Source organism: Anguilla rostrata, chromosome 4 (genome assembly GCF_018555375.3).
Source record: "Anguilla rostrata isolate EN2019 chromosome 4, ASM1855537v3, whole genome shotgun sequence".
NCBI lineage: Eukaryota > Metazoa > Chordata > Actinopteri > Anguilliformes > Anguillidae > Anguilla > Anguilla rostrata.
The window spans coordinates 5,237,454-5,250,824 of record NC_057936.1 but is presented as its reverse complement, the minus strand read 5'-3'; the positions used below and the strand labels follow the sequence as shown (position 1 = coordinate 5,250,824).

The window sequence follows — 13,371 nt, the reverse complement described above, 5'->3', positions numbered from 1 at the left end:
CCTCGGCTCCAGACCCTGTTCTTTAGGTTTCAACGGAGAACTCAGCTACACCAATCAGGACCCTCAGCTCCAAACCCTATTCTTTAGGTTTGAACACAGACCACAACTGACCCAAAATCCAGTACCATGTCCGGGACTCACGACACACCCTGTCCAAACTCTAAAATTTAGGGCAAAACCCTAAATTCAACTATTCGCCTAAAGAAGCCCTATACCTGGCTTTACTTTTTTATTTATTTTTTTTACAGCCTACCCATTTACAAAGCTGGATATTTTACTGAGGCAATTCAGGCTTGGTACCTTGCTCATGGGTAACAAGTGCAACGGCTCACCTGGGAATCGAACCTGCAACCGCTCAGTTAGAAGCACGACTTTCCGGCTTTACCTCCGCGGTTTTTTTTACGATCGCACGTCCTGAAGAAAGCAGGGGGCGCAGAAAGTGCCGCAGCGAAGCGGAGACGGGGTACTAATTAGGCCGGAAAACTCTCGACAGGGACAGGAGCTGCACACAGCCCCACAACCGAAACAACGACTGTGCAGCACCAGCAACCGGGAGTAACACAGCACTGCTAGTGCGCTAGGACAGGGACAGACTGGGTCACATGAAATAAATACATAAAGAAACAAACAAGTGTAAGAGAGGGACAGACTGGGTCACATAAAATAAATAAATTCAGAAAGAAGCAAGTCTAAGAGAGGGACAGACTGGGTCACAATAAATAAATAAAGAAAGAAGGGATAGACAAAAAAAAACTGAGGGAGAGACTGTTTAACAGCTGAAGACCTCAATAGCGCTGTAAATTATGCAAAAGCTATTTCGTTTCTTGGGTTTTTTTTGTTACAGAAGAGGCTGTGTCAAGGGTGTATTTATGAAGTGAGTCAAATTTTTTGCCAAATCCTGATTAAAACTGCACACACACACGCTTCCCTTCAACACGCCATCCCTCGACTGGCCCCCAACCCCCCCCCCCCGCCCGCCCAATTCCAACCTCCGCATTTAACGATAGCCAGGAGGCATTGCTTTCCCGAAGGCAAAGCGCTTCTAAGGACAAGAGCTGGCAGTGACCTCGTCCCGCGTTTTTAAAGCGCACAGAGAAAAGGGCTTCTAACCGCCAAAGCAGCGACGGAGATGCAGCGCGAGGAAGCCTCCACACACGAGCGAGCGAAAGAGCGAGCGAATGAACGAATGTCGCTCCGCCACTCCAAGCCAGACACACCCCCCTGCCCCCCCCGCCCCCCGTCCCAGACCGGCGCCTCTCCAGCGCATCACGAGCTGCGCGCCGGTGGCCAAGCGGCGCAGCTCGCGCCGTCGCCCCGCTACGTCCGAAACCGAACAGCCGCCGCGACAGCCTCCGTTCAGGAAGACCGCGGCTTTTAAAAGAGCACTTTTCTTTCGTTTTTTTTTTTTACATTCTGCACAATTCACAGCACAGACTCGCGGAAAAGCCCCTCTGGAGGAGCAGGCGAGCGAGCGAGCGAGCGACTGAGAGAGAGAGAGAGAGAGCGGTGTGGGACTGTCCTGGTGTTCCTGATCCCCCCCCGCAGGTTCTGCCAAAACAGACGGGTCTTACCCGGTTAAAAAAAAAAAAAAGCGGGCCTTACCTGTCCTCGTCCCCGTCCAGCGCGATGGGTATTCCGAACAGGCTGTTTACGGAGGGCGCGGTCAGCTGCAGGCTTTCCGGGATCAGGGCTCTGGCCGCGTCTTTGCCAGAGACGCCGGACGGCTGAGGTAGGGCGTCGGACTTCCTTCGGGTCTCCTCCGCGGGGGCGACGGGGGGCGCCTGCCCGAACGCCAGCCCCGAAACGGCGCCGCCGCCGCCGCGGGCGCCCAGGAGCAGCTGCCCCGCCACGGCGGCGGCCGCCTGGTTCGGCAAAGTCAAAGGAGCGACGGCGGCGGCGGCGGCGGGGGAGGAGCCCGGCACAGCGGTAGGCACGTTCTGGACACCAGGGGGCGCCGCGACGGCGACCGAGACGGGGACGATCCCGGCCAACCCCGAGGGCAGCGGCTGCGGGAGAGGGGCGGACACCGGGCCCCCGGCTACCGCCACCGCCACCGCCACGGACTGCTGCAGGAGCCCGGGCTGCGCCGGGGCCGGCGGCTGGTTGCCTGGCAACGACACGGCGACCGGTTCCCCGGCCTGCATCAGGAGCCCCAGCGCCTGGGCCCCGGCGGCGGCGGCGGCGGGGGTCATGACGGGCGAGGGGCCCTGGCTGACGGGGGGCCCCATCGGGCCGGCGGTGGCGATGGACAGGAGCTGGGGCTGCTGGGGCTGCTGCGGAGGCGGCGGCCGGTATTCCGATTGGCCGACGGGGCTGACGGAGGGCAGGTGGTGCGGGGCAGGGTAGGCAAACGGCTGGCTCTGCGTGGCGGGGGGCATGCTGGGAGATTTCTGCAGGGGCGCCCCGTTGTGTCCCGGCGGGAGGAGGGTCTGGGGGGCGGCGGCGGGGATCGGCAGCTGCGGGACGCTAACCTGGACCTGCGGCTGCTGCGCCGGAACTGGAACTGCCGCCGGTTTGCCGCCGCCGCCGCCGCCGTAGCCAGGGGGCTGGAAGGCCGCGCTGGCGGGCTGGTGCCCGATGCCGTAGCCCGGCGGCTGGGGGTCGACCGGGGGCAGGTGGGCCGGGGCCAAACAGGAAGCGTCCGCCGCGGAGTCCGGCCCCTGGGCCACGAGCGCGGAGGGGGCCACCACCGAGCTTCCTGTGGCCCCCAGTCCGCTGTCCCTGTCGGCGTTCTGATCCAAGGCGCTCGGCTTCACGTCCACAGTCCTAGACATAACGGAACCGCCCTCCGGGTCCCGGTCGTAGAACTCCGTGCACGTCCACCGGCCCCTCCGGAAGGGCTCTCCCGTACCGTGATCAAGTTTGATGACCCTGAAGCGAGAACTGCAGCTTGCGGTAGTAGTCGTCGTCGTCGTCGAGCTGGCCGTCACAGTCGGGGCGGCGGTGGGCGCCTGTGACGTACCTATCGTCACATTATTAGCGGTCCCGCCAGCGCTGAGCGGGGCCGGCTGTTGCAGGACCGTGGCAGGGGGCGGGGCCGCCGGCGCGCTCGCTGCCAAAACGTGCGGACTGACATGAGCGACGCCTGACCCCGCTGCGCTCCTGAACGCGAACCCCCCGTTCGGAGGACCTGATACTGCCGGTAGCTGCCCGTCTTGAGGTATATGCAATGCAATGACGCCGTGGGCATCCGACTCCCCTCCGACGTTGTTCAGGGTTTCGTCAGACGAGCTCCTGTCGCACACCTCCGGTTCTAAATCCGCTCTAGACACGTCGAATATTTCCGACGACACGTCCTCAGTCCTCGATTCGTCTGGGTCGTCCAAACTCTCTGTGTCGTCAGTGATGCTGCTGGCCGCTACCTGAGCCTGTGTCACACTGGTGATCTGAAAACAACTCTTCTTTTTCGCCGGCATTTTAGACATTTTGAATATCTACGCTGATAACGCCGCTCTTTCTACGCAGAACAAGAAAAATGGACAAAGTCGTATCTAAATATCACCCGAACGGTGAAATACAATATATGGTAACAAAATATCACAGTTTACAACAACTGTTAGCGAGACGATTATACGTCATCTTACTTCTCCTCTCCTGTTGCATTTTATGCCTTTGCAAAAAACACACAGTCCCAGTCTTCTCAGCTCTTGGCGAGACGCGATTCCAGTGTAGCTAGCAAGCTATCAATCCGTCGCTCCACGTCTCTTTGTAGCCACGGTCGTTCAGAGCTGGCCTGCTTTGTAAGGTATTGTCCCGGCACTGGAGTTGCCAACAGGCCGCTGTCGCAGATACGGCTCAGCAGCTGCCGAGGCTACGTCAGTCTGAGGCGGACCCGCTGTCCGCCGCTCTCTTTTTAAAGCACTTTTTCAACCTGGGAACCAGCACACACGACATCATGTAAACACGCCCATCTTCGCCTCCGAGAGCTCGGTCGAAATCGATAAAGCCCTCCGACACTCGTAAAGTCTGAAATCAAGCCTAGCCTCGCCGGACTATGCCTGTTCTCTCCCTCCGGGCTCCGGGGAACTGAAATTCACAAACTGCCTCCCCTCCTCTCCCACTCGACAAGATGGCTATGTGAAAAGCGCATTGCACTCTGGGAGCGTTGCGCAGTGGCGTACGCAAGCGGTGGAGAATTCCGAACCACATAGCTCGCGCTGATAGAAGTGCGTAGGCATTTTTTTTTTCAAAGGAGTCGGGTGTTCCGCCAGCCCCCCGTCGGCGCTTCATACCAAGTACGATATTTGAAACAGGTATTTGCTAGGAAAATTGAGGTGTTGATATACATTTTTTTTTCTAAAGAGAAGCTCACAATACAGCCAAATTTGTTACATTTAAGCCACACTTTCCTTTGTTCATTAAGTAGTTGACCAGCCTGAAGAATATCTGATCATATTTAACCAATTTATTTAACAGTTACGAAAAAATTTTTTTTATAATGATTGATATGCATTAGGTCAATGAAATAGAAACATATGGAATTAATTGCTATTTTTATTTTTTAATTATTATTATTATTATTATTATTTTTTATTTTTTTGGTTTGTGGTCACATCAGCAAATGACCCTTGCTACTTTTCAGCTTCACTGTGTTTCTTTCCTACTTTCAAGAGACAAAAGAAAGAGCACATAGATGCCATGGAGATATCATCCTTTATACACACATTTTTCACCGCACAACCCAGCTCATGTGTCTCTTTTTCCACGCCAATGTTTTTTTCACCCTTTTGCCAATATTGCATTATTGCCATACTACTAATTCCATTGTGCAACAGGATGTGTGCTTTGCATATGGATTTCAAGCACTGTTGCAGTCACGCCAGTGCAAGTCAGCATTTTATGAGTAATATAAGTTATTACTCATTCAAAATATTGTAACCGTTCCTCCTTTTCCTCCAAAAGAGGTTTTGAGGCTTGTTTTGGTGATTTGCAAATTTTAGTTTGCTCATTCTTTCCGGTTCAAGGATTTAAACAGACAGTCATTTTCATTCATGTTGATCACAGAGTGCGATCTCACATAGCTCTGTGATGTGGGCAGCCAAAAGCATGAGCATGTGTCAGCAATAGTGTGTGTGTGTGTGTGTGTGTGTGTATGCTTGTGTGTGTGTGTGTGTGTGTGTGTGCATGTGTGTGCATGTATCTGCATCAGTGTTGGTGTAGGTGTGTGTGTGTGTGCTTGTGTGTGTGTGTGTGCATGTATCTGCATCAGTGTAGGTGTAGGTGTGTGTGTGTGTGTGGGTGTTTGCATGTGTGTATGTGTCTGTGTGTGTGTAGGTGTGTGTGTGTGTATCCATCTAAGACCTGGCAATTCATTTTTGTCCACTGCAGGGAACCTTAGTCTCTGGTCATAATCTGAAGAGCCGTATTCCATTATGCTGAAACGCAGACCACAAGGCACGTTCAATAAAAAATAAAATGCATATCTTTGAATAAATTTTCAATGCAACATGTCTTGTCAGCCTAGGCACTTTTATTATGTTAATAATACTTGAATAATACTTTTCTTTCTGCGCGGTCCCAGCAGACCGTGTGCTTCAGTTCAGTAATTTGCACAGAGTCACCAGGGATTTGTATATGAACCTGTTTTCAAAACTTACTTATGAGATGTGTTGGCTTGGGAAAGAGGATGTGGGGTTCTTTATCTTAACACTGTGAATCTTTCTGCAGGGTCAAATTAAAAAAAAAAAAAATTCAATAATAAATTAAACACTTCACTTTCTCTTGGCTGTACGTCCTACAAAAATAGTACTCAAACCCTAAGGCCTGTAATTCAATCAACATTTATCCTTAACTTTTACTTAAACGTAAACTCAAGTTTAGACTTTTTCTCCAATTTTTATACGGTTTGGCGATTGGTTTTAGTGCTTGCTTAACTCTCCAAAACTGCATTTGCTAAGAAAAAAAGATTTTTTTTGATACTCAGTTAAAGAAAATGTTGATTAAATCCCACCCTAAATTCTTGCGTAAACCATGCATATCCACAATGGTGTGTCACGCGCCCAACAGCCAAATCTAGACTCAAAACAATTTTGAGGTTTGGCCACAAATCTATATCTAGCCTGTTTATCTGTTTATCTATTGCACAAATGAATGCACGCGAATGAATCACTCAGTACACGGAGAGATTATTTCATAATCGAGACGCGCGATCGTAGATATGCATCACATAACATCGCCGTGCGGATGCCTCCTTCTCAACGCTCACAGCCTCCACCTCAAGAGCGAAGAGAAGAGAGAGAGAAAGGGTGTCTCATGGCGTAGCCTGTAGAGCGCTGTCCACATGCTCGTTACGAGCCGCGACGTCGGCGGTTCGAATCCCGACCGCACCTTTGTTGCACATCTCTCTCTTTCCCTGTTCTTCCTGTCCCTCTACACTGTTCTGTCCAATAAAGCTGTAAAGCCCCAAAAGAAATATTAAAGAGAGAGTGGAGAAACAGGCGACATAATATCTTTTTACATTAGGCTTTTTCGAGCAAGATCAGATCATATAGGGGCGACATAGCTCAGGAGGTAAGAGCGGTTATCTGGCAGTCGGAGGGTTGGCGGTTCGAATCCCGACCGCACCTTTGTTGCACATCTCTCTCTTTCCCTGTTCTTCCTGTCCCTCTACACTGTTCTGTCCAATAAAGCTGTAAAGCCCCAAAAGAAATATTAAAGAGAGAGTGGAGAAACAGGCGACATAATATCTTTTTACATTAGGCTTTTTCGAGCAAGATCAGATCATATAGGGGCGACATAGCTCAGGAGGTAAGAGCGGTTATCTGGCAGTCGGAGGGTTGCCGGTTCAAACCCCGCCCTGGTCGTGTCAAAGTGTCTCTGAGCAAGACACCTAACCCCTAACTGCTCTGGTGAGTGAGAGGCATCAGTTCTAAAGCACTTTGGAAAAAGCGCTATATAAATGCAGTCCATTTTACCATTAAACAAAAAATTTTTTTTTACCAAGATCAGCAGAGTTCGGTCGAGCGGTTCAGCAGGCCCAGACTTCATCTTGGTCCAGTATGCTTCAAAGCTTCTTACAAGGCAAGGACAAACTAACCAGGTGTCTTTAGCATTTGGAGCTAGCGGTAGAAACATAGAGTAATGAGGAAAATAAGTAGATCGGATAGCCACGGGATAGCAAGTGCAAAGTGTGCTCCTTCAAAGTTACCTTACCTAGTTTACTACCACTAGGGCAGTGGTCTCCAACCCTGGTCCCGGACAGCTACAGGGTCTGCTGGTTTTCATAGTGACTCTTCACTTCATGAATCAATTAGGGCAGTTGATTACACAGTTAACTCAACTCACCTGGTGTCTTGGGTCTCAATTGGGTGCTGATTTTAAGGTAAAAACAAAAACCAGCAGACCCTGTAGCTCTCCAGGACCAGGGTTGGAGACCACTGCACTAGGGCATGTTTCTGCAGAAAACATGGTTCCACCTGACACAGACCCAGGCCCACTGTTAAAGTGTAACCATTCAAGATGGAGCCAGAGTGTTCTTTTCATAATGCTATGTCAACATGCCTGGAGCCGGCGTGACTGCTGTGTGCTGTGTGTCCCTGCATGTGAGCGTGTGTGTGTGTCTGTCTGTGTGGGTGTGTGTGTGGGTGGGTGGGTGTACGTGCTTTTGTGTGGGTGTGCGTGTGTCTCTGCATGTGTGTGTGTGTGTATGTGTGTGCGGGTGTGGGTGGGTGGACGTGCCTTTGGGTGTGTGTGTGTGTGTGTGTGTGTGTGTGTGTGGGTCTACGTGCCTTTTTGTGGGTGTGGGTGTGTGTATGTGTGTGTGGGTGGGTGGGTGTACGTGCTTTTGTGTGGGTGTGTGTGTGCTTGTGTGCTTGTGTCTCTGTATATGTGTGTGTGCGTGTGTGTACATATTTTTGTGTGGGTGTGTGTGTGTGCTTGTGTCTCTGTATCTGTGTGTGGGTGTGTGTGTGTGCTTGTGTCTCTGCATGTGTGTGTGTGTGTGTGTGTGTTGTGTCTCTGTATATGTGTGTGTGTGTGTGTGTGTGTGTGCTTGTGTCTCTGTATATGTGTGTGTGTGTGTGTGTGTGCTTGTGTCTCTGTATATGTGTGTGTGTGTGTGTGTGTGTGTGTTCGTTTGTGTGTGTGTGTGTGTGTGTGTGTGTGTGTGTGCTTGTGTCTCTGTATCTGTGTGTGTGTGTGGCTTGTGTGGGGTGTGTGTGTGCTTGTTGTCCTACTGTGTGTGTGCTGGGTGCGATTGCATGTCGTTAACAAAGAATACAGCATTCACTTTCTTTCTCCACCTCTTTATTGCCCCAACAGCTACAATTAATTTTCCTTAATGCTCCCCCCCCCCCCCCCCCCCCCCGGATACCAGCTCCATGCTACAAAATGTCTGCATAGGTATAACTTTAAACATTCCCCTCTAAACAAAAAAAAAAACGCCCTACACTGACTGATGAATAACCGAGTGATGAATGACTGCTTACTTTTGCCGCAGTCTTCCAGAGGGAGTGGCTTGTCACATGACCCACAACCAACAATTACCCTCAGAGGGCCCCGGGTCCTTCCAGGAATGTGGAATAGAGGTCGGCTGCCATTTCCCCGGGGGCGACCCCTGAACAATGGGCTCGTCAAACACGCTCCACATTAAAACCCCTGAAATTAAAAGGGGATTGGCTGTAAAAGTTGATCTGGAGGTTATGTGAGCTTGTTTACACAGACGACCGAGCGTGTAACGGCAAGCTTGCGCGCATTAAAATGAGAAGGAGAGGGGTTAATGTCTTCTGCGCGAGGAGAGGTACTTAACACTTATTCGAGGTCATGAGCCTCAGGTTTGCAGTAAAACCCTGAGTTAATTGAAATTTATAGTTCATGAAATTGATAGAGTAATTATGGTGTATACCGGTCACATCTTGTTTAGCACATTACACTTGTTGAAGGATAACACCAGTAATTTTTTTTAAATCTCAGTATCAACATATCCTATGAACAGACAAAAACCAATGTTTCTGTCCAACACTCGATGAATTGATCCTGCAAACAATTACACCAATATACAGTATCGGAAGTCATAAAACTTCATTGTCGTCCAAAAATGTATTAAAACAAGTCAAAGAGAGATATAGCTACTGTTGCTTTGATCAGCCTAATTCACCATTATGAAGGAACCTAGCCTTTGTACGTTTCACTGAAACAACTTTGTCAAGTGACAATGATTGCTTTTACAATGTGTGGAAAGTAGATCGGCATGGCACTGAAATACTGAAAATAGCCCCCATCGAAATGAACTACGTTTTGAGGTAAATTTGTTTTTTTAAAAACTACACTGGCCATGGTTTCCTGGTTGAACACTAAATGGGGTAGGAAAATACCAAAAAAGTACAGAGAGTTGGACAGAAACATTTTCGAATTTGGTATTTTCATAGGATATGTTGACGATACTAAAGAAATGAAAAATACTGGTGTTATCCTTTAACTAAAATATCACAATACTCTCATTTAATTGACCAAGGAGAACATTAACCATTTTGCAAATAGGCTCTTGTTCTTTCATGTATTGTAGCCGCAAGCCCACAATTATATGTGTTTTCACCGATGAAACAATACCGTTACAATATCGTCTCCCTCAAACAACAGTAAGATTCAAGAAGCCTAACAATAAATCTGCAGGGCAAAATGTTTAAAAGTCGGTCACGAGCTCCATCGTGTCCGCTACTGACATATCTATGGCATTGCATCACATTAATGAAGTCACTATTATCCAATAAGCACAGGGGTGGTGATGCCATTGTCACATGCTGAAAGCACGAAAACCTGCACAAACATTTATTTTTACCACCACAAGTCAGATGATTTAAATTTTTTTTTTAAATCTGATCATGAAGCACAATCAAGAACTGCGATAACCGTTGACCGTGTATTACTTCAGATACCCGCATTATTTATTCAGTGGTAACGGATTCATGGGATCCTCCTTACGGACTGAAGCAAAAGTGTAAAAGACTGGTCTGATGATGTTGTTAAAAGCGGAGGTCTCGTCAGGGCCGGCCCTAGGATTTTGGTGGCCCTAAACAAGTCTGTTCGAGTGGGGTGGGGGGGGGGGGGGGTGTTGGATTCTGTCGAGCCAGGGGGTTGTCACTTAAAAGGTAAAATCCTTCTTACATTACACTGGTATGAAATGTTCTGTTGCCATTATTCCGTTTAAAATTTATACCGGTAGTTCCACGACAGGGGATGATTATGAAAATAACGTTATTTACCTTAGATAAACATTGGATCACGTGCCCCCCCCCCCCTAGCGGTTGTGGCCCTAACAACCGCATAGAGCGTTTATGCCACGGGCCGGCCCTGGGTCTCGTAAATAAAGCTGCCCCAGGTATCTGACATATGGTGAGGAAATCTCAGATTGAGAGGGGTTAGAGACCTTTCCCTGCTGGTAATGTGTAGGCGATGCCTTCGGAATGGGGCGACATAGCTCAGGAGGTAAGAGCAGTTATCCGGCAGTCAGAGGGTTGCTGGTTCGATCCCCCGCCCTGGGCGTGTCAAAGTGTCCATGAGCAAGACGCCTAATCCCTAATTGCTCCCAATGAGCTGATTGTTACCATGCCTGGCAGCCATGGGTGAATGAGGGGCATCAATTGTAAAGCGCTATATAAACGCAGTCCATTTACCATTTAAGCAGACTTCCTGAATGCCTAGAGCTTTTCTCACAGCTTCTAGGCAAATTTCTCCATTGCTTTTCAGTTTATTTTTAGTATGCCATTACTAGAAGTCACTGTTCGGAGCCTGGAAAATGATACAAAGCCTGTTGATGGTAGTACATCATCTGTTGTATTATTTATGATTGTAAATGTGCAAATATTTTTTGTGGTTGTTTTTTCTATACCATAATGTGCTGTTGGGTTTTTAGAATCTAGTGGCATCGAAAGCAAGTCCGTAGAAGTTGTTTCATATGTGACAAAAATAATGTAGATTGCTGTAATACAAATATTAATCGCAACAGCACCATCACAACAACACCACCGTTGTTTCCCAGTTACATAAGCTCTATGTTTTCATAATCAATGTACACACATGACGTGTAGCTCCACCAGGGAGCGCTCGAGAGCACAAAGAAAGGAAGTCAAATTTGTTTACACTGGAGTGAACTTTATCCACGGAACATATTTTGTTTTCTCTGTGTTCATCCTTTAATGATGATTTTGTGGATCTTTCTAGGTCTTTTACTCTAATTAGTTCATCGTCAAACCTTTGCCGCCTTTTTGTAAGCTTGTCTACATTTATCGATTATTAATTGTTATTAAAAGAAGCACAATTTCGCAGACTCATTATATAAAGGACAATAATAAAGGACAATTTCGAATTTAATATATTGTCACATTGCATCTTTTCTCATAAAACATTTTTTCGTCACTATTCGTTCTCATACGCAGACTCCACACTGTGTTGAAGAACAGTTTCATCCGCTGTGTCTACAGGGAGCCTTATCGGTGTCCTGAATCGCAGCTTAAGTGCGGTCGATGGAAACGCGTGAAAGAAGCTACTGGTCCATCTTGTTTTCAGGCAAAATTACTAGGGGCAGCGTGAAACCCAGCGTGTCGTTTCCGATCTCCCCACGGCCTGCTTCTGCATTATTTCAAGCCGACTGTATTTGATTTAATAATGGCCAGCCCATACTCACGCGGGTACCTATAATCTTGCTTTATTGTAATAAAAGTGAAACGGGGGGGAGGGGGGGGGGGGGGGGTGAGCCAAAACACATGACCGTTTATTTGTGATTACTTGTGTTTGCTTGTGTTATTAGAAAATAAATCAAGACTTAACTAAGAGCGCGCGTGCGGGTTTTAAGTTCTTTAGTTAGGCTACATGCAAAGCTACTTGTGACCCCGCACCCAATATTTTGTTTTCTAGCCTAATGGCTGTTTTCAAACATTCTTCTGAGATTAGCCACTTAAACTCACTTATTGTGTTTGTTTGATATCCTTAGAAAGTTCATCTGGAGAATAAAGCGCCGACAAAGACCTTTCAGCGTCAGTAGACGGAAACAACGGTATTTAAACCGAACCAGCGCGTCACAGCCCAACAGCATTAAAAGGATAGATAAATCTTCGTAGCCCTGCGTCATTCTAATGGTAAAGTGCCATATGTGGCTGCCAGGTGTTGCCGCCAGCTCATTCAACCCTCGTCCCGGAAAATGCTGAGCAACTGTTCGTGACGATGAGCTGTAATGAATGAACTCAGCCAAAGATAACTCCGTAGATTTGCGAAGGCTTGACCTGGGGGGCCGCACTGGCTCGCTTGTTTGTCGAAGCTATACTGCACACGGTAAACAGAAAAACGTGGCGTTTGGGCGTTTCGGTAGCGCAACGCAACGCAAATTCACATTACATGACATTACATGACGCTTTTATCCAAAACGACGTACAGGTAAGTGTCAATTTAAAAGTGTCGGTTGCCAGAAAACAAAAACAAATGTTCGTTTGAAGTCTGACATTTTTGACGTTGATTGCCAGCAATGTGACATTGATTGCCAGCAATGTGAAGAGGTTGAAGATTATTCAGGATAACAATTCCGGACGTTTGCATGGTTACAACTTAAGTGTGTGAACCAAAATCATATCTGAGTGACTAAACATCTGAATCACATTTATATCTCACACATGATACATTGTAATCGAAGTAATCACACCAAATAATTTCATACAACCACTGCATTGCTAGCATGAATATTATTAATACAGCTATTATTATTACTATGATTTTTATTATACAAATAATTCTTCCAGTGGTGGTGACATTGTATAAACAGTAAAATCAAGGAAGTAAAACATTTTTTTTAAGTACCTTTTATCTCATAGCAACACCAAACAAAATTACACGTGAATACATTTACACTATGGAGCATCATTTACATTGCAACCAGTCAGTTTTACCCTAGAATAGCGAATGTGTTGATATACATCCTGCTCTTTGTATACCTTAAAAACAATGCTGTCAATGCCACACACTGTGAATGTCTCCTCAGTATGTGCAGTGCTCCGTCTGCAGTGTTGCCACAGCAACTCGCTGCACTGGCCGTCCCGTTTCCAAAAGGTGCCCTGATGCTGGAACTGGAGAAGAAATCCAGTGAACCCGAGCTCGGTCATGTGACTTACTGTGCGTATGGATCAATGTCAGCCTAAATTCTTTAAAAAATCCAATATTTGGTCAATGTGAGGTCAAAGGTCAAGTGTGTATGGGGGGATCTGCTTTTGGAAATGAAACAGCAGGTACTGTAGCATGTTCAGCTGGGCTGCAGCAGATAGTCCACTTCTGTCCCAACTCAATGCACCCAGCATGTACTCAATGAGCTCAATTCATTGGGATTTAATTTAGGGTGCCCACTCGGTGAATTACTATCCAATTTCTCATGTTTCCATTAAGCATCGTGCA

General features: G+C 47.6%; 1 protein-coding gene across 2 annotated transcripts in view; it reads right to left on the bottom strand.

Annotated features, from left to right (window-relative positions):
- Positions 1–4,408, bottom strand: part of LOC135252294 (TSC22 domain family protein 2-like) — a 39,616-nt gene extending 35,208 nt beyond the window's left edge. The window contains exon 1 of one of the 2 annotated variants that reach the window (XM_064330213.1): positions 1,603–4,408. In XM_064330213.1, the coding sequence (XP_064186283.1) occupies positions 1,603–3,425 (1,823 nt within the window). In that variant the 5' untranslated portion in view covers positions 3,426–4,408. The remainder of the gene's footprint in view (positions 1–1,602) is intronic. The other variant, XM_064330214.1, reaches the window with a different exon arrangement.
- Positions 4,409–13,371: the final 8,963 nt, after the last annotated feature.